Genomic DNA, 26545 nt, shown 5'->3' on the forward strand with positions numbered 1-26545 from the left:
TCTTATAAGGTTATATCCTTTATTAAATGTTCGTTTTGTTTCTCTGTTAACTCAATTTTAAAGAACTTACAAATGCCTTAATATCAATTTTTGATCCGGATGCATTTTCTGTATATAGTTTCTTTCTTAAATTTTCTAATTGTTCATGGATTTCTGCCAATCAAACAGATGAAAAAAAATACACAGGTTTACTTGAATAATTATACACACTGAAGAAGAATAATATAACCAGACCTGTGATACCATGTCCTTCCATGTTCTCCAAAATAGACAGACAAGGTGCATCCCAAATCACGTACTTGTGCACTATTCTATGAAGTTTTGTAGTGTAATTGAGTACATAGTGCATAAGTACATAGTGTATGGGTGTATAGTGTATAGTGCATCATTTGGGACACAGCTACAGTGTGTAAGGAAGTTTCTAAGATGCATCACAGTAACTGTTAATTTTCATCTGAAACTTTCAGTCACTCCACATAATCTGGTGTTGAAGTAGTTCACCCTGGGCTCCCTCGTCCTCTTTTTGTTGTCCTAGTCCGGCGCAGAAGGCGTTCGAGCAGCATTTGCTGTGGCAAGATGACGTCCACCTGTAGACCCCGTGCTTTCGTGTGTTTTGTCACCTCTTCTACAGAGTTGTAGGCACTGTTTCACCTTTGTAGAATATGTAGAGTTTCGCAGGATATGGGGTCTGGAACCTGATCTTTTTTCCATTTGTTCGCCTGTGCATATTCTTTACGTTTCTTCAAAACATCAGGGTGGCAATCATGCTCACGTGTGATTTGGGCATTGTTCCACTTTAGGCCTCCTCTTTTCCACACCTGCCCCAGAATGTCTTCCTTCATTTTGGAGCTCAGGAATTTCACAACAATGGAGTGCGGTCTCACGCTATTCATTAGTTTTGCTGCCAGAACTCTATGAGCCCTCTGAATGTGGAGCTGGAGCTGTTGATGAATCGAGAGCCAACCCATCTTTCAATAATTCTTCAATGAACGTGATTCTTGATGAGCCGCTTTCCTGTCCTCTGGTACTCCGTATATTCGGATGTTATGCTGTCTAGACCTGCCCTCTTGATCTATCAACTTAGTCTCTAGCTGAGTCGGATGTTTTAGCAGTTAAGTTAGCGCCTATCCATTCTGTTGTATTTGTTCCTCTGCTTCCCCGTTGCGGTCCTCAACTTCCCTTAGTCCTGTGATTTGTGCTGTTCAAATCTTCCTTGATATCCGCTAGTTTTTTATTCTTTTCCTTCCTGAATTCAAGTTCAAGTTCAAGTCTGCTTTATTGTCAATTCTTCCACATGTACAGTACATATATACAGAGAATCTAAATTGCATTACTCTCAGACCCCCGGTGCACACAGATAACATTAAAGCCTAAAAATCTAGATCAAAATATAAAATGTAGATACTACTATACAATAAGGGAATGTTAAAAAAGACATATAATAAAATTAAAAATAAAGTTAAATAAAGCAGCGCAAGGCAAAAGGCAGATTGCAAGAGTGCAAATCAATGAAGTGAACAACAGTGCAGATAAAAGGTTTTTAGCGCAAAAACAAAAGCTTATTAAGTCTGATTAAAGTGACAAAGGGCTCAAGAGCAGTTATTTTATTTAACTGACTGAAGCCTTGTTTATACTTTCGCCTGGCTCCGCAGCGCGAGTCTCCGCAGACTGCGCGCGCACCTCCGCAAACGGACGAGGCATTTATACTTGACGCGCTCGCCGTTGTACTATTTTTTTAACCGACAGGGGGCGACTCGGAGTAATTCTCCTCTAAACCACCTGGAATCGGCGGCGAAGAAGTAGTTTGCCGGAACAACAACACTGAGAACATGGCGCCTCTGGCTCTGGACGTGCTGAATGCTGAAGAAGAGTTGTTGTGTTTGTTGATGTTAACTAAAAGACAAAATGCAAAAAGTGTTACAGTGCATCATATAATTACGTCAGAACAAAACGAAATTAAATTACCCCCCCCCCCAAAATGTGAGTAATACCTTGTTTTTCTTTTAAAAGAGAAAAAGTAATTAAACAAAAATATTGCTCACCTCAACTTCCACATTGGAATCGGTTTCACGGTGCTTTACAAACTGGAACAGCCAACCAAGTTCGTTTAATATCGAAGGATTGTTCTTGTATCCACCTGAGTCACCACTTCTTCCATGGACTTTTTTCTTTGCTTTGACAAACTTGTCTCTCAGATTTTTCCATACTTTTCGACAAAAAACTTCTTCCTTCCCCAACGTCTTTGCAATTTCTCTCCAGGAATTCTGTGCCATCTGGCTGTCTCTATGGTCCCGCATGGAGGGATCATAAATATGCTGGTACAGACGAACCAGCTCGGACAAAGTCGCTTCGAAGTCGTTCATCTTCGGATGCGGCGCCGCGCGCGTTGTTACAAAAAATGTCGCGCACACCGCCAGGCGATATTGGGTCTTGCGAACCCAACGCGCAGGACCGCCCACACCGCAATGACGTCATTTTTGCCGCGCGCACCTTCGCGCTCCTGTGGACGTGTCGAGTATAAACCAGGCTTGATGAGGTAATGGAATGATGTCAGTTCCATGGAGAATGAAGGTAGTGAGCACACCAATGCTGCACAAAGTTACTGGTGCATGTCATCGTATATTAGTGCGGGGGGGGGGGGTTCGTAGTTCAGTGGTGCCTGGGGCAGAAGAGGGGAGGGGGGGCAGAAGAGGGGAGGGAGTTCAGCTTCCTGACAGCCTGATGGATGAAGCTGTCCTTCAGTCTGCTGGTCCTGGCCTGAAGACTCCGCAGTCTCCTCCCTGATGGTAGCAGGCTGAAGAAGCTGTGTGATGGGTGGGTGCGATTACCTGCGATGTAGAGGGCTTAGCGGGTGAGACGGGTTCCGTAAATGTGTTGGAGGGAGGGGAGAGAGACACCAATGATCTTCTCAGCTGCTCTCACTATGCGTCGCAGAGTCTTTTGGCAGGACGTGTTGCAGGCGCCATACCACACAGTGATGCAGCTCGACAGGATGCTCGCGATGGTGCCTCTGTAGAAGGTGTACATGATGGGGGGTGGGGCTCTGGCTCTCCTCAGTTTGTGGAGGAAGTAGAGACGCTGTTGTGATTTCTTGGCCAGTGCTGCTGTGTTTTCAGTCCAGGAGAGGTCCTCTGTGATGTGCACACCCAGGAACTTGGTGCTGCTCACTCTCTCCACAGTTGCACCGTTGATGGTCAGAGGAACGTGCTGAGTGTGCGCTCTCCTGAAGTCAACAACAATCTTCTTCATCTTCTCCACGTTCAGAGAGAGATTGTTGTCAGTGGCCAAGTCACCACTTGGCCAGGCGGCTCACCTCGCTCCTGTAGTTTGTCTCAACTTTGTTGCTAATGAGACCCACCACAGTTGTGTCATCTGCAAACTTAATAAAGAGGTTGGAGTTGTGTGATGGTGTGCAATCATGGGTCAGCAGAGTGAAGAGGAGGGGGCTCAGCACACATCTTTGGGGGGCCCCAGTGTTCAGTGTGATGGTGCTGAATGTGTTGCTGCCAACCTGTACTGCCTAAGGTCTTCCAGTCAGAAAGTCCAACAGCCAGTTGCACAGCGAAGTGTTGAGCCCCAGCTGGATCATTTTTTAAATAAGCTGTTGAGGGATGATTGTGTTGAATGCTGAACTGAAGTCAATGAACAGCATTCTGACATATGAGTCCTTTTTGTCCAGATGTGTGATTGCTGAGTGGAGGGTAGTGGAGATGGCATCATCGGTCGACCGGTTGGACCGATATGCAAACTGGAAGGGGTCCAGGGAGGGGGGGAGGGCAGACTTGATGTGGTGCATGGCTAGCCGTTCAAAGCACTTCATGAGGATGGGAGTAAGTGCAACAGGATGGTAGTCATTGAAGCAGGTTGGAGATGGCTTCTTCGGAACTGGAATGATGGTGGTAGTTTTGAAGCATGTGGGAACAACAGCCTGACTCAGTGAGATGTTGAAAATGTCTGTGAAGACATCAGTGAGTTCTGCTGCACAGTCTTTCAGTACACGTCCAGGGATTTTGTCAGGACCCAGAGCTTTGCGTGCATTGATCCAGCTGAAGGATCTCCTCACTCTGTCTGGAGTCACCGTCATCACTTGGTCGCCGGGAGGAGGTGGAGTCTTCTGTGCAGTGGTGCCATTGAGATGCATGTCATGCAAACACTCCATGTCACATCTATCTAATTTGACAGGAGTTTGATCCATAGAATTTGAGCAGATTTTACATTTGAGATACTTGATCTGTTTGTGCGCTCTCTGTCTACACGACCACTGATGCTGCTTTAACATTGTGAGTGTGGAGAGTCAGTAGTGAGTCATAAAATCATAGAGTCCAGTCTGCTTCTTTAGAGGGAGATTTTTCCAGAATCTGAGTCAGAGGAAGGCTGTTTGTCTTCTCACAGCTGCACCGTGTAGCCTCTCTTGTCCTAAATAATCAAGAGCAATTATCATCATCTCATCATCAACATTATCGTCTTCTCAACCACTTTTCAGCAGCATACGAGCTTTGTTATGGAGCCAAGAGCCTAGTTTTTCTCAGTATACCTTTATTCGTGCTGCAGGCAGTAATTCAAAATGGTTGCTCAAATCTGCTGATTGTTGAAGAAATGAGCATATCTGATAATACACATATCTGAATAATATGAGTGCTATAAGAAATCTAATGATACACACTGAAAAGGAACAAATGCTGTCTGCTCTTGTCAACACTTTGAAAAAGAATCAGTGTCTGGAGCCTAGAGCAACAGTCGGCTGAAACAGAGAAACACTGCTTGAAATATATGAAGCGAGAAAACTATTTGAATTTTGTCATTTAAAATTTTTCTTTATGGATTTTTATTTTTAAACAGCACATTTTTAGGTTTTTAAATGTGACTTACTGGACATACATTATGCCATTGGCATCTAGGGCAGCAACAAAAGTCCTCCACTTCTGTCTTTTTGGGTCAGATGGTGTTTGGCCAGAAAATTCTCATGATTTTCCTCAAGTTTGTTGTGTGTTATAATAATAATAATAATAATAATAATAAGCTATTCATGTCAGCATCTTTCATCCTTTAGCACTCTGAGCCATATAACATGATGTTAATCACACAGCTCTGGTACAACTTCAGCTTGGTCCTTGTGCTGTACTGCTGGAACGTCCAGACACTATACAGCACTCTTAATGGCCTTGCTTAGACGATTCGTTATGTCGCTGTCCACTGCTCCATCATATCTGACAATGCTGCCGAAGTAGGTGAACTTTTTGGTCATTGGAAGATTTTCTCAGTTTACCTGCACTGGTAGGGTATTTGGAATATCGAGTGTCATCACCTCTGTCTTCTGCAGGTTGATCCTCAGGCCTATCTGTTCAGCATATATAATGAGGTGGTATGCCTTCTCCTGGATTTGCTGGTGTGTGCAGGATATCAGAGCCAGATCGTCAGCAAAGTCCAAATCTTCAAGAGTAGTGAAGAGGGTCCATCTCACATTGGCTGGTTTTCTGTAGTTCGCCGCATCACCTAGTCAATGGCATTGTTAAAAATAAAATGCCAACATCACACAGCCTTGCGTCACTCCAGTCTTCACATGGAAACAATGGTTGCTTGGATGTGAAGCTGTTGTAAAATCTTTTGATGAGAAGGACAATGTCTAGTGGAGTTCCATTGTTGTTTGTAGGGGCATAACACTGTATGATAGTCATGTTAATTTGCTTCCCTCTCATTCTGATTTTGATGAGTCTGTTGTTGACAGGTTTCCACTCTATCATAAATTTCTCTATACCTTTCTTATGGATAATGTCTAAATGGTAAATGGACTGCATTTATATAGCGCTTTCAACAGACCACATGGCCATCCAAAGCGCTTTACAATTTACCTCACATTCACCCATTCACACACTCATTCATACACCGACTGCGGTGTCAGCCATTCAAGGCGCCATCCAGCTCGTCGGGAGCAGCTGGGGTTAGGTGTCTTGCTCAAGGACACCTCGACACTTGGTCAGGTGGAGCCGGGCATTGAACCACCAACCTTCCGGTTTGTAGACAACCTACATGAACCACTGAACCACTGCCGCCCACAATGTCTACTTCCTCAAAATGTTGATTGTCATCTCTTCCTGAGTCTAACTATTAAGAATACACACAGGAAATGAGAGATCCAATCGCAGTATTTAATGGAGAATCCAAAATCACATCCAAAAAAAAGCAAGAGGTCATAACAACAAAATCAGTCCAAAAACAAGAAACAAGAAAAACACAAGGGAACACGAGAAAGCCGGGTGATGGAAAACAAGGACTCCATGAAACAGATAGAGACAGGCTGGTTTATATGGACAGGTGCAAACGATGAAAGTGGAGACAGCTGAGTGCAATTAACAGGTGTGCAATTAACAGTGATGAATGGGACAAAGGCTTGTGGGAAATGTAGTGCCTGCAGTGGGGTGACTATGGGGAAGTGAGACCACTAGTGGACACTCAGGGAAACACAGACCAGACACTGTGACATTACCCCCACCCCCCCCTCTAAGGAGCAGCTACCAGATGCTCCACCGAACACAAAGACCAGGAGGGAGGTGGACTGGTGGAGGATAAGGGGGAAAGACGGAGGGCCAGGTCCCTAGAGGGAAACAGAGACTGGAAGTGAAAAAAAACCAACAACAACGAGAGCAGGAGGGAGGCGGACCGGCAGAGGACCAGGGGAAAGGACGGAGGGCCAGGTCCATAGAGGGAAACAGAGACCGGAAGTGAAAAAAAAAACAAAACAACAACAAAACAAAGAAGCCAGGAGGGAACAGAAAGTTCAGGGGCCCAGGGCAGAGCCAACAGGGCAGGAATCCAGGGTGGAGTATGTGGAACTGGAGCCCACCGGGATAGCGCAGATGGAACTGGAGCCCACCACAGCCGAGCAGATGGGACTGACGCCCACCAGGGCGGTGGAGAGAACCACCACCGCCTTGCGGTCGAGACAGAGGCCCACCAGGGTGGCGCAGAGGGCCACCACAGTTGAGCAGACAAGACAAATGCCCACCAGGGCGGCGCAGAGGACCACCACCGCCGAGCAGACGAGACAGAAGCCCACCAGGGCGACACAGAAGACCACCACCGCTGAGCAGAGGACCACCACCTCCGTGTGGTCGAGACAGAAGCCCACCAGGGCGGCGCAGAAGACCACCACAGCCGTGTGGTCAAGACAGAAGCCCACCAGGGTGGCGCAGAGGACCACCACAGCCGTGCGGTCGAGACAAAAGCCCACCAGGGCGGAGCAGAAGACCACCACAGCCGTGCATTCGAGACAGAAGCCCACCAGGCCGTGTAGAGGACCACCACTGGGGAAGTCTGGGAAGTCGTGGCCTAATGGTTAGAGAGTCGGACTCCCAATCGAAAGGTTGTGAGTTCGAGTCCCGGGCCGGCAGGAATTGTGGGTGGGGGGAGTGCATGTACAGTTCTCTCTCCACCTTCGTGGTATTGAAACTTTAGGTCGAACCCCCAACTGCTCCCCGGGCGCCGCAGCATAAATGGCTGCCCACTGCTCCGGGTGTGTGCTCACAGTGTGTGTGTGTGTTCACTGCTCTGTGTGTGTGCATTTCGGATGGGTTAAATGCAGAGCACAAATTCTGAGTATGGGTCACCATACTTGGCTGAATGTCACTTCACTTTCACTTTCACAGCCGTGTGGTCGAGACAGAAGCCCACTAGGGCAGCACAGAAGACCACCACAGTGGCATCGATGGCACAGGTCTGGAGCAAGTCTGGTTAGGTAAGCCTGAAATAGAGAACATGAACAGGTTAAGGGTGGCCTCCGTGGCCCAATGAGATGGTAGATGGTCTCCATGGACATGACAGGGCAGGCGGTGAGTTCCTGGATGGCCTCCATGGCCATGACAGGACAGGACGAGCGCTCAGGAAGTTCAGCTGAGACATGACGAGGCTCTGGAAGTTCAGCGAGATGTGACGAGGCTCTGGAAGTTCAGCAGAGACGTGAAGAGGCTCTGGTAGTTCAGCAGAGAAGTGAAGAGGCTCTGATATGTCCGTGGTGATTTGACTGGGTTCAAGAAGATCAACTGTGGGCTTGACTCATGAGCGTTAATGAAGATCATTGGTGACTTGAACTTGCCCATGAAGAACACTGGTGACTTGACCTTGCCCATGAAGATCATTGGAGACTTGACTTGTCTAACTGTGGTTTTGCTTGACTCATGAGTGTTAATGGTGACTTGACTCTGGAGGGTTAACGGGGACCTGACTCGACTCTGGAGGGACCACGGGGACCTGACTCGACTAAGAAAAGAAACTGACAAGCCATGGGCTTCGTCTGAGTGGAGTGTCCTGATGTCAAACACTGTATGAATCTGTGAATCTGCTGTAGGTGGGGTGTGTTACAGATGGATTTCTGGGCTTCAGAGTTCAGCGTGTTTGTGTAAAGCAACAGCTATGATTGTAAACACTTGATTTTCTTAGGCAGTTGTAATATGAACTTTCCTTGCACTAGATTTTTTTTTATGAGACCCTTGCATGTTTACATGTTTTTAATAGTTTTATGTAAGCACAAGTATACGCACAGCAGCAAGCAAAGTTTCAGAGTAGCAAACCTTCCAAAGAACATACAAAGAGTCAGATGATGCATTTCTGCAATGATTAAACACAATCTAGCCACGTTTTTCATTTTTCAAATATTGAAAGTGCATTTATAATGCGGGGGGTTTGCTGTATATATCCTATATATAGGCTATTATATAGTATTATAGTGGTTTAACATATTATGTTGTGTTTTTTCTTAATTGTTTTTCTTTTGGAGTCACAGATCTGATTATTTTTTCATATAAGCAAGAAAAAAAATATTTAAAGCGCAATGACAATGCTGTTAAGCATTTTTCACATTAGCAAATTTTATGTGTATATATAGGCTACCTTACTCGGTATTTCCGTGCTGTCTGAAACACATCTCTGTGTGCTTGTGTGCACTTTATTTGTGTGCAAGAATTTGTGAGCTCACTTTCGTTTCTTATTTTTGTTGTTTAAAATTGCTTGAACTTGACAAATTAATCTGGGAATAACGTACGTGTCGAACAGTATAGGATCTCGTCCGTACTTATCATGGCTCTACTGCAATCCGTTTAACCCCTAATACGTGACAAATCAGAGCAGAAAAGATCGTATTAGATTTATTTACTTTACAGGAAAGTGTGACGAGTGGGGCGGGGCCGAGGGACATGGGAGCGAGGCCGGTGGAGTGATTGGAGATGAGCTACACCTGTTCGACCCGCCGGTCTCGAGGCCCACGGAGGAGATGGAAGGATATAAAACTGGAGCGACGACAGTGAAGGACGAGAGAGGACCAGGCCTGGGCTTTTAGTTGTGTTTTGGTTTTTATTTGAGCGCACCAGTCGTCCGTGAGGGGCTGGTGCGCGGTTTTGTGTTTATTTTTGTAATTAAAGTTTCATGTTGATTGTCCGCCGGTTCCCGCCTCCTTCTTCCGAATATGAAGGTCTTTATCGTTACAGTGGTGCCGAAACCCGGGAGAAGGAGGGACGCGCTGCTGAAGATCCCTCGCCACTGTGGTGAATCCGCGGTGCCAACGAGCAGGCGAGGAGTGTGCCGCCATGGACGCTCGAGGCGGTGGGCTGGAGCGAGTTGCCGGGGACGGGCGAGCTCGCTACCGGCCGCCCACGATGTGGAGAGACGGCTGCCGTCCGTGAGGGAGCGGAGGAGTCGGCGCCGTTCGTCAGGTGGCCGGAGCCTGCTGCCATCCGCCGGAACGGGGAGGAGCAGGGAACGGGGGACTCCTGCCGGCTGCCCAAAACCGGAGGAGCCGTCGCCGTCCACCGGGCGGCGGAGGAGTGTCGTGCCGTCCGCCGAGGGCCGTCCAGTGCCACTGCCAGGCACCGCGGAGGAGATCGCCCAGCTGGTGGAGGGCCGAGCAGCGGTGCGTCTGGGAACCGGAATTTTTTTTTTTTTTTTTTTCTCCCCTCTCTCGTCTCTGTCGCTCCTCCTTCCATCTGCTTTTCTCTCGCCTCGCCTGTCCTACCCCCAGGTTCCCGCAGGTCCCCGTGAGCGGTCCCCCCCGGAGAGAGAGGGGGGGGGGGGGTTGGGGGGGAGTAGAGCGCAGTCTCGGGAGTACCCCCCGGCCTGCGAGGGGCGATGGGGGTATGTGACGAGTGGGGCGGGGCCGAGAGACATGGGAGCGAGGCCGGTGGAGTGATTGGAGATGAGCTACACCTGTTCGACCCGCCGGTCTCGAGGCCCACGGAGGAGATGGAAGGATATAAAACTGGAGCGACGACAGTGAAGGACGAGAGAGGACCAGGCCTGGGCTTTTAGTTGTGTTTTGTTTATTTTGAATAATTAAATGTTATTTGATTGTCCGCCGGTTCCCGCCTCCTTCTTCCGGATGAATATGAAAGGTTTTATCGTTACAGAAAGATTTACTTATTTAACATGAAATCATCAAATTGCTACTCCATATCAATCCCCAAAATACTAAATAATAGGAACACTCATTAACACTAAATAAATAACAGAGTGTCATCTATACACATTTTTCCCAGAACATTTTTGCAACCTGGTAGCAATTTTTCCACGGCCCGGTAGTGGGTCGCTACCCGGGGGTTGGGAACCTCTGCCCTAGTGTTTATCTGCGTCTTATCTTGTTTCAAATGTTTATTTTATCATCATTTGTTAAGTGATTCTCAAAAAACTATCTGTATTTTCTGCAAGCTTTTTTCAAGAGAAAGTTTTTTTAGCAACAACATGAATGTACGGAAATGTCTGTGCCTGTGCATAAATACAATGTGTGATCTGTGTTACAAGAGCACTCATAGTTTATAAAGCACACATCATTATTATAATGGACTCATGCGTGCATGACTCCTGTATGCCACCGCAATCGTTTTTAGCTTGATTGCAGTCTTCATCCATCAAAACGTTACTGGCGAGACTGGTTATCCAGTTGAGAAACCATAGTTTGCGTGTCATCTGGCAATACAGCGATGGGATGTGTTAACAATCCATTCAGTCTGTACTTCACACAGTGCAATGTGTGAGGGCTCGCGCTCTTCAGAGACAATCACAGAGTATGCCAGAGCTTGTGTTTGAAAGAGAAACATACTGGAATTAATAATTCACTGAAAACGCAATGCGAGTCTCTGTTCTCTTTGATGTAATCAGCCTGGTTTCCTTTAAATTAACGCTGTTTTGGACGGGTTGTTTAAACACATTCGCTCTGACTCATTTGGAGTTTAGCAGCTAAAACTGATCTGATCGCAGGTACAGAAGCAAAATTGGGTTAAAAGGTTAGAATAGAAACTGTGCTTTAGTAATTTGTGTTATCTGCGTCAAATTATTTTAACGCGTTAAGGATTTTTTAATTAATTGCATGCATTAATGCGTTAACGATGACACCCCTAATATATACATAATAAATATACACACAGTTCACACATATATATTATATAAACAAAAATGTTTATTTTGGATGCGATTAATCGCAGTTAATCATTGCTCAGCACTAAAATTTATTTAAACAATTTAGTTTATATTTTACTACTGGTTTAAGCTGTTTTGATGGTTTTAGAGTTTTAAAAAATCAATTTATAACATTAAATTAAACATTAGAATATTTTTTACACATATGAGAACATTCTTTGTTTGACTGGTTGTGAAGCACGTGTGTCAAACACGTGTGTCAGCCAAGAATTGCCTAAATAACCTTGGTGGGTGATGTCATTTAATTACGTGCACCTGAGGGTTATAAATAGACATGAAACGGACACACCTTCAGGTTTCTTTCTCTTCAGGGACCGTATTGTGTGTGTGTGTGTGTTTTGCGTTGTGCTGCATCATAGTTTGTCTTTTGAAAAGAAAAAGAAAGAAAAGAGGAATTATGGCTATATTGGGGGTTTCTTCAGAATGGGCATTGGACACTTCATCTCTTGTCTCTGCAGAGATGGAGATCAAGAGCACCACGCACAGAGTTACTCAAATTACTAAGCTGGGCTGGCCACAGTAGCACGGGACCAAATGCTCGAAGCTTGATGACAGATTTCTGTCAGGTGTCCAAAAGGATGGAACTCATTAACGGTCTCTTCCCTTTGGCGATCTGAGTTAACTCATTCATGGAGTAAGCCTTATTCTATCCATGTCTTTATGCCTCTGATTCAATTTATTCAACCATCGTGGATGCAAAGGCACAGGGCTACACAATGATGCCCCGGATGGAAGAGACGTTCGTGGGCTATCTATTCCCTGGGAGCTCATCCGCTCAGCAAAAACAATGCTCCCATCAAGCCCTGTAGGTTGACATCCTCACTAGTGGGGTACTTGAGCACGAACGGGGTCATTGTTCTCCGAACTTCACTGGGCCACAGACCTGTCTCTCCATGTAACTAAGCATATGGCTTGCACCACTGGCCGTTCAATGGCAGCTGTGGTCTTCATGGAGAGGCACCTGTGGTTGAACCGCTTTCCGCCCTATTTGGCGGCTCTGTCAACACAGTCAGTACCTCAGAACACCGAAACTTAAAGATCCTGCCACAACACAGGAACTTCCTGAGGTTCACTTTTGGGGGCAAAGCTTACGAGTATCTGGTTCTTCCATTCGGCCTAGCCTTGTCACCCCACACATACACAAAATGCATGGATGCAGCACTGGCTCCTCTTCGACTCCAGGGCATCCACATTTCAAATTAAATAGATGACTGGCTGATTTTGACCTAGTCTCAAGAGCTTGCACTTCGACATCGGGATGTCATACTATCTCATCTTAATTCTCCTGTCCAGAGGATAATGTATTTTGGGGTTGTATGGGAGTCGATCACGATGCGAACACAACTGTTTCCTGCACTTGACAGATCCATTCTAAACACCTTAAAGTATATCAAGCTAGGCTTGAAAGTTACCATCCATTATTTTGAAACTGTTCTAGGTCTCACGGATGCTGCATCCGCGGTGATACCCTTGGGCCTCCTGCACATGAGACTGTTTTAGTTGTGGCTTAGAGCTACAGGATTTCATCTGAGGGCTAATCCCCAGAGGCAAATAAGGGTTACACGCCAGGGGCTTCGTACCCTTTCTATGTGGTTCAGACCCTGGTTTATGACTTTGGGTCCCACTGTAGGTGCATGTTGTCATCACAAGATGCTAGCAACAGACGCTTTCTTCACAGGTTTGGGTGTGGTCTTATATGTGAGTCCAGCCCAAGAGATCTGGAGAGGTTAACTTCTTGACTGGCACATCAGTTAGGCTAGCACAGCAGGTTCTGCTTTGGGCACAAGACAGGTTACTGTCCCTCCGCCGATTTACATTCCCTTGCATACGAATGTGGGAGCAGACTTGCTTTCCAGACAAGCTGTGCCAAATGGGAAATGGAAACTCCACGCCGAAGTAATCAGTCAAATCAGAGGAAAGATTTTAGAGGTAGACCTCTGCGTGCTAGGGCTCCCACCACTTGAAGAAGTTATGCCCTCAGATGGCGTGTTTATGAAAGTTGGTTTATGACAGTTCCATTCTACCGCACTAGCCAGTTGCATAAATCGGAGCAGCTTTTCCTATGCTATGGGGACCGCGACCGGGGGCGGCTGCCATGAGACAAATAATCTCACATTGGGTGAGGGATTCTTTTGCCCTAGCCTATGAAGCTTTGCCTCTAGGAGTTAGGGCCCATTCAACCAGGGGATTGCATCCTCTATGGCTTTTGCATTAGATGTCCCCTTGCAGCAAGTGTGTAATGCGGCGGTGTTACTGACTGTAACCCTGTTCTCTGAAATGGCGAGAACGAGATGCTGCACCTCAATGCTGCACTGTAGGCATGCCTGGACATCCCTTCAGACAAAGGTATAGCCTGAATGTGTGTCCGTTTCACTTCTATTTATAACCCCGCAGGTGCACGTAATCAAATGACATCACCCACAGACGTTATTTAATCCAATTCTTGGCATGTTTGAACAATGTGCGTCAAAACTAAACGAATAAAGAATGTTCATTTTCTTTAGATCATTACTAAAGAATGCATTATTGAAATGCAGCATCTCGTTCCACCTTTTTCAGGGAACAGGGTTACAGTCAAGTAACCCGAGACAAATCATTCATAATAAGATCCGTGAAATGCATTTAGAAAACAGATGAATTTCATTTCATGCATTAAAAAACTTAATTTGAGTTTAAATTTTATTTGTTATTTGTGGTTTGTGTTCTCTTGTAGGATCACACACGTGCAATCAGTCCTATCATTGATGTGATCAGTCTGGATAATTTTGCCTACCTGGCCGCTTCTGCAGACCTGAGAGGAGGTGAGAGAGATCTCACTGCTTTAGCACATACAAAAAACATCTCTTAAATGTATCAATTTAATAATCTCTTTAAAATTTGTTTCTGCCAGAATGCAGTATTTTTTAGTTTGCATTTAGTTTGAGTTATTTTGATTTTGATTGATATTGTTTGTAAAAAAAAAACTAATTGACTTGTTTGTGTATATTTTTATTGTTATCAATGAATATTAGGAGATAAACATCTGAAACAACTTTTGAGTTGATGAAGCACAACTCAACTCAACATTTGTTTATAAAGCACTTTCAAAACCATGAAAATTGCCCAAAGTGCTCTACAGAGACTCATGAAACCGATATAAATTGTACAACGAAATCACTCACATTAATCCAACCCACTCAAATGCCAAAAGCCTGATAAAATAAGTCAAGTTCCTTTTTAAAATTTCAATAGTTTACGAAAATGTTATGAATAGCGGAAAGGCATTCCAGAGTGTAGGAAAAGGCACGATATGAACGCTCTTGCACACCGACAAACTTACATAAGATTCAGAGTGACATCATTCAACCACAGATTATGTTCACATGCGAGAACATTAGATCTCCTGAGTTTTGAAGGAGTCATACTTTAGCAGCAATCACAATAATCACAGATATTTGGCTTTTTTGCTTGGCTGATGAGTCTCGGAAGCATCCTTATTTTTATTTATTTATTTTATTTTGACAGTGGTGAAAACGCCTGTATTCAGATCTCAAATGTTGGTGCACTATATCCAGTTTGCTGCCATGTCATATTCATCTCATATGTAAATTAGCGTTAACTGGTCTCTATTTGAGAAAATATGTTTCCCAGTGTGCAGTGTGCTTTCCCAGTCTCTGTTAGCTTTTATTCAGGCTTTTAACTGTATCTTTATTTGTGAAATACTATAGTTTACATTCATGCATTTGCCAGGCTCTACTACTTGAACTACAGGAAAACATTTCATACTATGAAATATACTATAACAGGATTACAGAATAAAGAAATCACTAAATGAATACTTTTATTTTCCAGGTTAATATTTTACAGTTAGTTATTTCAGTATAGTATGTAAAATAAATTAAATTTCACTGCAGCAATTGTTTTGCACATTGTTTAAATTACATCATGCAGTACGTATGGCATCAGCCATCAAAAAAAATCTGTCGATTGATTGTCTGATTGCTAAAAGATTAAAAATTACTGCATGTGTTGATTCCAGAAATAACTGCCTCACTTTTTCCCCTCTGATGTCAGGTTTCGACTGGAGTTTACACTTCAAATGGGAGCAGATTCCTATAGAACAGAAAATGGCTAGAAACGACCCAACACAACCAATCAGGTCTCTCCCTCTCTCTTAATTAAAGTCTGATGTAATTAAAAATCTAGAATCTTATTTAAACCTATTTATAGTTTTAGAATCTTGAACACAAAGAAAGGACTTAACACATTGACCCGTGTCAAATGGAAGCACTTTTGCAAGAAAAGACCTACAAATTCAAACGCCAGGAGCTTTTATAAACCTAGAAGCATTTTATAACTGTAGTGGTCTCAGATGTTTGCACCACATAACATGTCCATACCAACCGCTGTTGTTGCAGGACTCCTGTGATTGCCGGAGGAATCTTTGTCATGGATAAAGGCTGGTTTAATCACCTGGGCCAGTACGACACTCACATGGACATCTGGGGTGGTGAGAACTTTGGTAAGTGATCTTCAGATGTATGATTTTACTCCTCTGCTGTGAATGTGTTCAGGTGTCAAACACCCGGTGAACAGTTTAGCAAGACGAGCGTCAGAGATCATATAGCACTGCTAGAGCTGACTAAAGAAAAGTGTGTGTTTTAAGTGTCCTTACCAATACAGTCAAGCTTTTTTACTTTTTACTTCCACGCATAAATGCAGTTCTTTTCTATTTCTCTATGTTTCTTTTCTGTTGTGATGCTGTAGAGCTTTCGTTCAGAGTGTGGATGTGTGGCGGCAGTCTTGAGATCCTGCCTTGCAGTCGCGTGGGCCACGTCTTCAGGAAACGCCATCCTTATGACTTCCCAGAGGGCAATGCACTCACCTACATCAAGTAAATTGGCCTTTATAACTTGTAATCATTAGATTTGCATTGCAGTGTATGAATGAATGGCTGTTATGTTTTCTGTGTGTGTTGTAGAAACACGCGGAGAGCTGCTGAGGTCTGGATGGATGAGTATAAACAGTATTACTATGCAGCAAGACCATCAGCACAGGGCAAGGCCTTCGGAAGGTCAGACGTCTCTAAAACCTTATGTTGATCTGGTTATAGTCGCGTGGTGGAAAGCCTATTCTAAGGAAATAGTTGCATCTAAAACAAAATGTTTGTTGTTTACTGGCCCTCGTGTCAGTCCAGAACTACAGTACATCACTTTCTTGTATAGATGTTTAGAAGAATGTTCACACAGCTGCATACAATGAAACAGACTATCAACTTCATAAAAATACTTATTCAATATATTCGGCATGTCAAGAACCATAAAGCTAGGTTTGGAATCAAACAGCAGATAACAAGATATTTATTTACTCAAAAGAATATTAAGACCTAAATTTAAGATTTGTGTATTTGAATTGCATATAATTCCATATATTTGGATTACACAGTTTTAAACTGATGAAGTTGATGTGATGTATATTTGTCAGTAATAAATAAATAAAGCAGGTCAGATTTTTATGATAGTACTAATAAACTAAATGGGTTTTAAATACACAATGATCAGGGATACAGTATATGATTATCATCACTAAATCTACTTTGTTTCAGTCTAAATGAATATTGCTTGTTCCACGGCTAGTCATATTTAAACCACGTTAATATATTTTGACTGAAAAAATATAATTGTTTAATAAATGCATTTTGAACTTATGATTATTTAAACGAAACTGGATAGATGCAGTAATTAATAATAAACTACGCCTTGAGTGCAAAAATAATTCATTTATGACTGAAAAATTTGCATCACATATTCTATTATTTAAATCATGTTTATTATTTTGTTAATGTTAAAACTGTGTATTCCAAATGGATGGACATTTTATATGTAATTCAAATACATCCATCTTAAATTTAGGCCTATATATATATATATATATATATATATATATATATATATATATATACATACATACATACATACAGTACAGACCAAAAGTTTGGAAACATTACTGTTTTTAATGTTTTTGAAAGAGGTTTCTTCTGCTCATCAAGCCTGCATTTATTTGATCAAAAATACAGAAAAAAATGTAATATTGTGATATATTATTACAATTTAAAATAATTGTTTTTAAATTTAATTTACTTTAAATTATCATTTATTTCTGTGATGCAAAGCTGAATTTTTAGGCTCATTATCACATGATCCTTTAGAAATCATTCTAATATGATGATTCATTATCAAAGTTGGAAACAGTTCTGCTGCTTAATATTTTTTCAGAACATGTGATACATTTTTAGGACACTTTGATGAATAAAAAGTAAAAAAAAGAAAAAAGAAAAGAAGCTATGTTTTTAAAATATAAGTATTTTGTAATAACAATATACACTCCTGGTCAGTAATTTGGGGTCAGTAATTATTTTTTTCTTTCTTTTTTTTTTAAATAAAATCAATACTTTTATTCAGCAAGGATGTGTTAAATTGATAAAAAGTGATAGTAAAGATAATATATTATTAGAAAATATATTATTAGATTTTTTTTTTATTGTGAATAAATGCAGTTCTTTTTAACCTTTTATTCATCAAATATATTAGACAGCAGAACTGTTTCCAACACTCATAATAAATCAGAATATTAGAATGATTTCTAAATGATCATGTGATAGACTGATGTTACATGTGACACTGAAAGCTGGAGTAATGATGCTGAAAATTCAGCTTTGCATCACAGGAATAAATGATTTTTTTAAAGTATATTCAAATAGAAAACTATTATTTTAAGTTGTAATAATATTTCACAATATTACTGTTTAATATTACTATTATAATGCAGGCTTGATGAGCAGAAGAAACTTCTTTCAAAAACATAAAAAATAGTAATGTTTCCAAACTTTTGGTCTGTACTGTATATATATATGTACTGTTCTCATATGAAATTTCATGATCAATACAGTGCTCAGAATGTATGGCCTATGCACTACGTCTGTGGTTTTTGGAGCTTGACGGCCTCTGGTCACTGTCTGCTGTCATTATTTGTAAAAACTCTTAAGTGAACACTCTACTAAATGTCTCTTTCTTTCATTTTTGGGTGAATTATTCCTTTAACTCTCTCTGTCACTCTGTACAGTATTGCAGATCGGCTTGCCCTGAGACGGAAGCTGAACTGTAACTCTTTCCGCTGGTATCTTGAGAATGTGTATCCTGAACTCAAGTGAGTCCCGTTCACTGGACTGTGTCTGGCCTCTGATCGACTTTATATTTAACACTCTCAAGTCCCTCCTGAATGCGTTCTGTCTTTATTGCCTGTGTTTGTCAGAATCCCTGAGCAGGAAGTGGCGTACAGTCTCCTGAAGCAGGATGGCTTGTGTCTGGAGAGTCACGGTACAGACAGTCTGGGTTTGGCTGAGTGTAAGACCACACCGAACATACCTGGCTCACAGGTGATGCTCCACCAGAGTGTGTGATGAATGACTGACTGACAGTAGCTTTCTCGCTTACATCGAAACTAAACTACAGCAGTAACGCAGTGTTAATAGTCATTCGTTTTTAACCCCTAACTTATCTTTTCACTGTTTGGAAATGCAACTGATTTCCTGATTATATTCTGATTCCCAAGATCTTTGGTTTGTTTACATTATTTTCACGTTTGCATATATATTTTGCGAGTTTTCATATATATTTACCCATCATTGTTTTGTTTTATTTACATTATTTTCAAGTTTGCATTTGTTCAAATATTTTGGCCACTGATTTCTTCATTTGATCCGGTTTGACTGAGGTAAAGTTTTGATATATTTACGGGAGGAAATTGACAAAATATCTTCATGGAACATGATCTTTAGTTAATATCCTAATGATTTTTGGCATAAAATAAAAATGTATAATTTTGACCCATGCAATGGTTTTTTTGGCTATTGCTACAAATATACCCCAGCGGCTTAAGACTGGTTTTGTGCGCTTGGGTCACAAATATATTTTGCCCATCATTTTTTTTTTTTTTTTTCTTTTGTTCACAATATTATTATTATTATTTTCATATATTTTTGGCCATTAAAGGTTATTTTATTTGATTTGTGACTTTACAGTTACCCTGTCTATATGCAAATTAAATATTTAAATTATTACATCATTGTTATTATTTAAATTATTACATAATTACCTTATTAATACATGCATAATGTGCATTATAATTACAACACGCTCCATGTTCCATTGTTTTCACATTTGCATTTTTTTATATATATAGTTTTTTTTTTTTCAAATACTTTTGGTCATTAAAGGACATTGTTTTCAAGCGTAAGGTTGGGGGTTCGATTCCCTGTGAACACATGATATGTAAAAATGTATAGCCTGAATGCACTGTAAGTCGCTTTGGATAAAAGCGTCTGCTAAATGCATAAATTTAATTTTAATTTTAATTTAAGGTAATTTTGTTACAGTATTGATTATATATGCAAGCACTGAGTAATGTTAATTAACAACATGTACTTACTATAAGATTAGAGTTCATATTAGGGTTTGGTTTAGGGTTAGTTGCATATAATTTTGTATAATTTACTGTTATTTTGTTTTAATTTTGTAAATTATAGATATGTGACCCTGAAGCACAAAAGCATCTTTAAAGGAGATTTTCTCGATATTTAGATTTTTTTGCACCTTCAGATTCCAGAATGGAAAGATTATTTATTTAGCTTTCATATTATGTATCAATCTCAATTTTAAAAAAATTACCCTTATGACTGGTTTTGTGGTCCAGGGTCACATATGTCATCAGACATATTTCAGTTACATAATTACACTATTACATAATTGTTCCATATTCAAGTTATTTGCATGTTTGCATTTTTAAATTTTTGTATTTTATTTTTGCCATTAAACTTTTATATACCTGTACAAGTGTAATGTAATGCAGTAGGAGTTGTTTTGGGATGATATACAGTATAAATGTTTTCAACTCCTTGACACCAAATAAACTAAAATAACTAAAAATGCAAATAAATAAATAAATAAAGCCAAGTATTTTGTTACTTTGAGTGTGATTGCTGAACGCAATGTGATTTGTTACATATGTCTAGCAGCTCTCTAAACCTGCATTTCTCACTAAATCATTGGTCTGTCCTGTTTTCTCAGAAGTGGACCCTGATTGAGCCACAGATCCGTCAGCGTGACCTGTGTCTGGCCATCACAGCCTTCACTGCAGGGTCAAAGGTCAGACTGGAGCCCTGCAACATCAAAGAGTCCAGACAGGTGTGTAATCTGATGAGCTACTGAGATTGGATCATCAGCTCTATTCTCAGTTTCTGTGGAAGTTAAGTAAATTGTAGTGATATATTCTGTTGCCATGTCAGATCGAATGTTGAATATTGTCGCTCTTTCTCCTCACATCCCCCTGATAAATGCTGCGGTCGATCTGAAACGCAGCAGACATAAACACATATCTTCACATAAGCCCACTGCATATGGTTCCACTCACAAACTCAGTTAGCCTCGCTGGATAGGCTTTTATCTTTTCTTTCTTTCTTCTTCTCCAGATCTTCTTCTCTTCTTCTGACCTCTGCTCCTGTCCACTCATTCATGCTCGGCTCATTTGCAACTATCTCCTGAAATCAGAACATCCCTCACAGTCAGATCATTGTCAATAAGTGATTAATTAGATTCAAATTTGAATCTAATTACAACCATTTTATTTATATATATATATATATATATTTGTTTAAATAAACATCTCATTTTCATTTAGTTTAACTTGATAACTATTGAATATACAGTGTTGGGGAGTAACTAGTTACATGTAACGGCGTTACGTAATTTAATTACAAAATTAATGTAACTGTAATTAATTACAGTTACTAAGAAAAAATGAGTAATTAAATTACAGTTACTTATGAAATTTTTAACGATTACAAAGGGGATTACATTTGAATATTTACACACATCCACATACAGATCTAACTGATTTCTTTCCCAAATTGCACGGACTATTATGAGACATACCGCCCTAATAATTCCCGGGATGCGGAAATACAGTCTGGTTCGTAGAATCCAGTCATAAAAACGGAATGCCTAACGCGGACGGAATATGCCACATTTTGGATGACTAAATCAAAAGTAGGTCAGTACACTTGAATCAAAACATGACATCGACTAGTGTCTGTGAATATAAAGCCCCAAAAATGCAATATATGACTCCTGCACGTTCCGCGTGTCTGTGGAAATCAGGCGCGGACTGGACACCGGGAGAACCGGTGGCCTGGCACCCGATTTGGCCCTCTATTTTAATATCATTATTGTATAATTGCCTGCCGAATGTACTAAAGCGATCATTTGCGAAGCCGCCATTTGATATTTAAATCTCTAAATAGTCATGAAGTGTTAGTCATGACTCGCGCGCTCTCCGCGCCTCCGCCAAACGGGTTGGATCAGACTCCGAGTAATCAATGCGAGAGAGAGAGAGAGAGAGAGAGAGAGAGAGAGAGAGAGAGAGAGAGAGAGAGAGAGAGTTACGATGGCAGTTGGCAGCAGAAATACCAGCTCCTGATTTCAACATCATTTTTGCCAGATAATGGATTTTTTCATGAACCAAATCATAATTAGTTAATTGGACATTTATTTGTGAACAATAGAGGCAGAAGATTTCTAAGGTAAGACCTCTTAAAAAGATTGTCATCGACTAAAAACGACATATAAAGTCACTGTAGCAGTTAACTGTTAGCCAAGCTGACATTCTGTGACAGTTAGTTCAGTTAGAACAACATGGGCCTCACTAAAGCAGAGGCATTTTTCAAAAATGAAGAGGAGTTGGAGATAATCTATCCAGCAGAAATTAAATCTACAAAAGACAAGAAAAAGATGAAAGAGATTATGCTGAGGGAGAACCCAGAGATTCTGCTATCTGACTACAGTGGAGCAGAAAACAGCAGAGTGCTGTGTAACCTGCTGTTCTTCACTGAACAGACATCATCCTGGCACACCGTCCTCTGCTCAAACATGACATGTGTGAGGAAAGGAGGCATCAGCAAAGGCAGACAACTCACTCTGGAAGGAGAGAACGACACAAAGCTGACTGTGAATCTTTACCATAATGGCACAGTCATGGTCCAGGGAGCAGAAACCAGCCTCAGTGAATTCCAGAGGAGCTTCAGAAACCTTAAACACCAGGTTCAGAAGATAAAACAAGATCCTGAAATGAAGAGCCACACAGTGCCCAGCACCAGCTCCGTTACCATCTCTGACAGCAGCTCAGGAACTCCTCAAACACACAGACACTCCAGCACTCCTGCGTCTCCTAAGATCAAGGCTTTGAGAGATAACATCGCTGAGCTGGAGCAGCACTTCTGTCTGTTTAAAGAGGAAACTACCAACAGCCTCCATCATCTGCTAAACCTGACCAGCCACCACAGTGTGCAACAAATACAGCAGCTCTGCTCTGCTGTAAAACAACTGGAGGAGGACAATCAAGAGCTGCACCAAGAGCTGAGGAGGGTGAGAGAAGAGCTGGTCAGAAGAGAACAACACAGCCACACACTGGAGAGACTGCTGGAGGAGACCAGAAACCAGCTCCACACAAGACAACACCAAGAGAGTGTCAGCACCCAAACACACAGCACAAACACCACTCAACAGCAGCAGTGTGTCAGCTCACCGTCTCAGAGCTCCTTCACTCCTGCAACCGCTCACAAGCTCAAGAGGAAAGAGAGCAGCAGCAGTACACAGAGTCCTCCACCTGCACCATTCAGGAGCACCAGCAGAGAACAGAAGAGTCAAGACAACATCATTATACTCTGTGATTCCAACGGCCATCATCTCGACCCCAGACGACTGTTTCCGGGGAGATCTGTGAAGAAGTTCTGGTGTCCCACGTCACACTCAGCTGTGAGGCTGCTGCGAGACGGTGGGTTCGGTGCACCGTCACACATCATTCTCCACACCGGGACAAACGACCTCAGTGCTAGAAACATAGATGTCACTAAAGCCCTGACCAACGTAGTGCAAACAGCTAGCAGGATCTACTCCAGAGCCAAAATCATCATCTCGACCCTTCTACCTCGCAGAGACGTGCCACAAAACATCATCAACTCCATCAATGAGAAGATAGCTGGAATCTGTGCTTCAATGACAAATGTCCACATAGCTGACCATCAGCGCATCACCCATGAGCATCTATATGACCACATCCACATCCATCGAGAGGGAATGAGACTGTTTGCTAAGAGCATCAAGGAGACAGCCCTGCGCCCCCCTCCGAAGACGCTCGGTGATCACGAGGAGAGGGTAAGAGTGCTTCAGTCAGACAGCTACGCCGCTGTAGCAGCAGGACGAGCTAGAACAGACTCCAGAGACCTGATCCAGATCAAAAACATGCTGAAAATGATCTGTGACAACCTACTAGCTTAACTACTAGCAGTGTGTCTGGAGTTAAAAATCATCATTACTTCTTAATTACTTTTATTTCACTTATTTCTACTTGTTTACTTTCAAATTTGACAATTGTAAAACTCATTCACTCGTGATGTGTTTATATATATATATATATATATATATATATATATATATATATATATATATATGTGTGTGTATGTTTATATATATATATATACATCCTCTTTGCTTTTTTTTTTTTTTTTTTTTTTTTTTTTTTTTTTTTTTTTAATTGATGAATTTATATTTTAAAACATGATTTGTTCATGAATTCATACATTATTCTGGTAAATGCAATACTTCCCAATGTCATCGTTTAAAATAACTAGTTATAATATTCAAGGAATGTTCTCTTCAGCTTTTGGAGAGAAAAGTACCAATCCTGATTTTATTAACGCTGTACATAGTTCAGACATAATTATTTTACTTGAGACATGGAGTCGTTTAGACTCTCAAACCTCCCCCCCCTCACACTACAGAGAGCTGCGCATCCCCTCAATCAAACAGCCTGATGTTAGAAACGGAAGAGATTCAGGAGGAATCAGAGTCTGGTTTAAACACCATCTGTGGCAGTATATTCAGCCCATGAAAAAGGGAAAAACACACATTTGGATAAAAATTCAAAAAGAGATTTTGTGTTTAGATGAGGACCTGTACCTGTGTTCCACATATATCCCCCCATATGAGTCGCCTTATTATAATGAAGACATCTTCTCAACCCTACAATCAGAGATCAATTACTTCCAGTCTAGAGGTTCACTTCTATTAATGGGGGATCTGAACGCCAGAACGGGGAAGGAACAGGACTACATCAGCTCTGATGGGGACAAATATATTAACAGTTCACTTCATCATCAGCAAAAAGGTTTTACCAAAACACGCCAGAATTATGACAACACGATTAACAGACATGGAAAACAAGTCCTGCAGCTCTGCAAAAGCCTGGGCCTGTACATAGTGAATGGCAGAATGACGGGTGACTCTCTGGGCCAATGTACATACAGCTCACATCTGGGCAGCAGCACAGTAGATTACGCCATCACAGATCTAGACCAGAGTCAGATCAACTATTTCACAGTGATGCCACAGCTGCCATTATCAGACCACAGTCACATAGTCCTCAGTCTCAACAGGTCAGGGAATCATCTGCCATCTTCTGAACAGAAAGTTCAATTATATCCGCTCCCCCCCAAATTTATATGGAGTAAAGACAGTCCTGCCCAGTATGAAGCTGCGCTCCACAGCACCCACGCTGAGAACATGATAGACTCATTTCTCCTGACTACATTTAGTGTAGAGAAGAGAAGTATCAATTTAGCAACTAAACAGTTAACTCAAATCTTTTCTACAGTGGTCAGAAAAGCCCTCAGAAAAAGAACAAATTACCGATGTAAAAAAGAAATCGCTAAAGATGCTTGGTTTGATAAAGATTGTCAAAAACTAAGAAAAGAATTAAGATCATTATCAAATAAAAAACACAGAGACCCTGCAAACCAACAAATACGAGCCACATATCAAGAAATGCTCAAACTATATAAGTCACTATTAATACAGAAGAAAACTGACCACATAAAAATTAAAATAAACAAAATTGAAGAAGCAATCGATCAAAATTCTTTTTGGGATTTATGGAATAATTTAGATAAATCCAAAGAGGCCAAACACCTTCCCATCTATGACCCAAACATCTGGACTGAACATTTCAGAAAACTCTATTCTCTAAACGAACCAACCCTCGCCCAAAAACATCTGACCTCCCAACTAAATAACCTGGAATACACGAGAAAAGAGCAGCTCAATCATTTAGACAAGCCCATAGAATTAACTGAACTGACAGAGAAGATGAAATCCCTCAAAAATAAGAAATCAAGTGGCTTAGATGGAATTTCTAATGAAATGCTGAAACACAGCAGCCCCAAACTGAGACTTGCTATCCTAACATTATTCAATCTCTTATTAAAATCTGGACACTTTCCTGAGATCTGGAAAGAGAACGTGATAACCCCGATTTTTAAACAAGGTGAAAAGTATGACCCAAATAATTATAGAGGCATCACAGTGAGCAGTAACCTCGGAAAACTATTCTGCTCCATCATCAATGAGAGATTAATTCAGTTCATCCAAGAACACAAGATTTTAAACAATTGTCAAATTGGATTTATGCCAAAACAGAGAACTTCAAATCACATTTACACACTCCACACACTCATAGAAAAATATGTTCATCAAACAAAACAAGGAAAAATATTTGGCTGCTTCATTGATTTTAAAAAAGCCTTTGATTCGGTATGGCACAATGGACTTTTTCTAAAACTGATTCAGAGCGGAATAGGAGGAAAGACATATGACATCATAAAGGACATATACAACGGGAACAAATGCTGTGTCAAGATCAACGACAGACGTACTGATTATTTCAGTCAGAACAAAGGAGTGCGTCAAGGCTGTAGCCTCAGCCCGACTCTGTTTAATATCTATATTAATGAACTGGCATCAGCACTTGAGAAGTCCCCTTGCCCTGGTCTGACCCTCGAGGGCAGAGAAATCAAATGTCTCCTGTACGCTGACGATCTTCTGCTCTTGTCACCTCATGAAGAGGGGCTACACCAAAGCCTCTCGCTTTTAGAAGATTACAGTAGAGACTGGGCCTTACCAATAAACATGGAGAAATCCAAAATTATCATCTTTCAGAAAAA

General features: G+C 41.6%; 1 protein-coding gene across 1 annotated transcript in view; it reads left to right on the forward strand.

The window, feature by feature from the left end:
• The window catches only part of LOC132111821 (polypeptide N-acetylgalactosaminyltransferase 16-like), a 49202-nt gene that overhangs the window by 16345 nt on the left and 6312 nt on the right, over positions 1 to 26545 (forward strand). Inside the window, exons 7-14 of the mRNA XM_059519434.1 lie at positions 14171 to 14258; positions 15511 to 15595; positions 15855 to 15958; positions 16204 to 16330; positions 16418 to 16510; positions 18559 to 18642; positions 18748 to 18871; positions 20562 to 20678. Of these exons, the coding sequence (XP_059375417.1) occupies positions 14171 to 14258; positions 15511 to 15595; positions 15855 to 15958; positions 16204 to 16330; positions 16418 to 16510; positions 18559 to 18642; positions 18748 to 18871; positions 20562 to 20678 (822 nt within the window). The remainder of the gene's footprint in view (positions 1 to 14170; positions 14259 to 15510; positions 15596 to 15854; positions 15959 to 16203; positions 16331 to 16417; positions 16511 to 18558; positions 18643 to 18747; positions 18872 to 20561; positions 20679 to 26545) is intronic.

Source organism: Carassius carassius, chromosome 31 (genome assembly GCF_963082965.1).
Source record: "Carassius carassius chromosome 31, fCarCar2.1, whole genome shotgun sequence".
Taxonomy (NCBI): domain Eukaryota; kingdom Metazoa; phylum Chordata; class Actinopteri; order Cypriniformes; family Cyprinidae; genus Carassius; species Carassius carassius.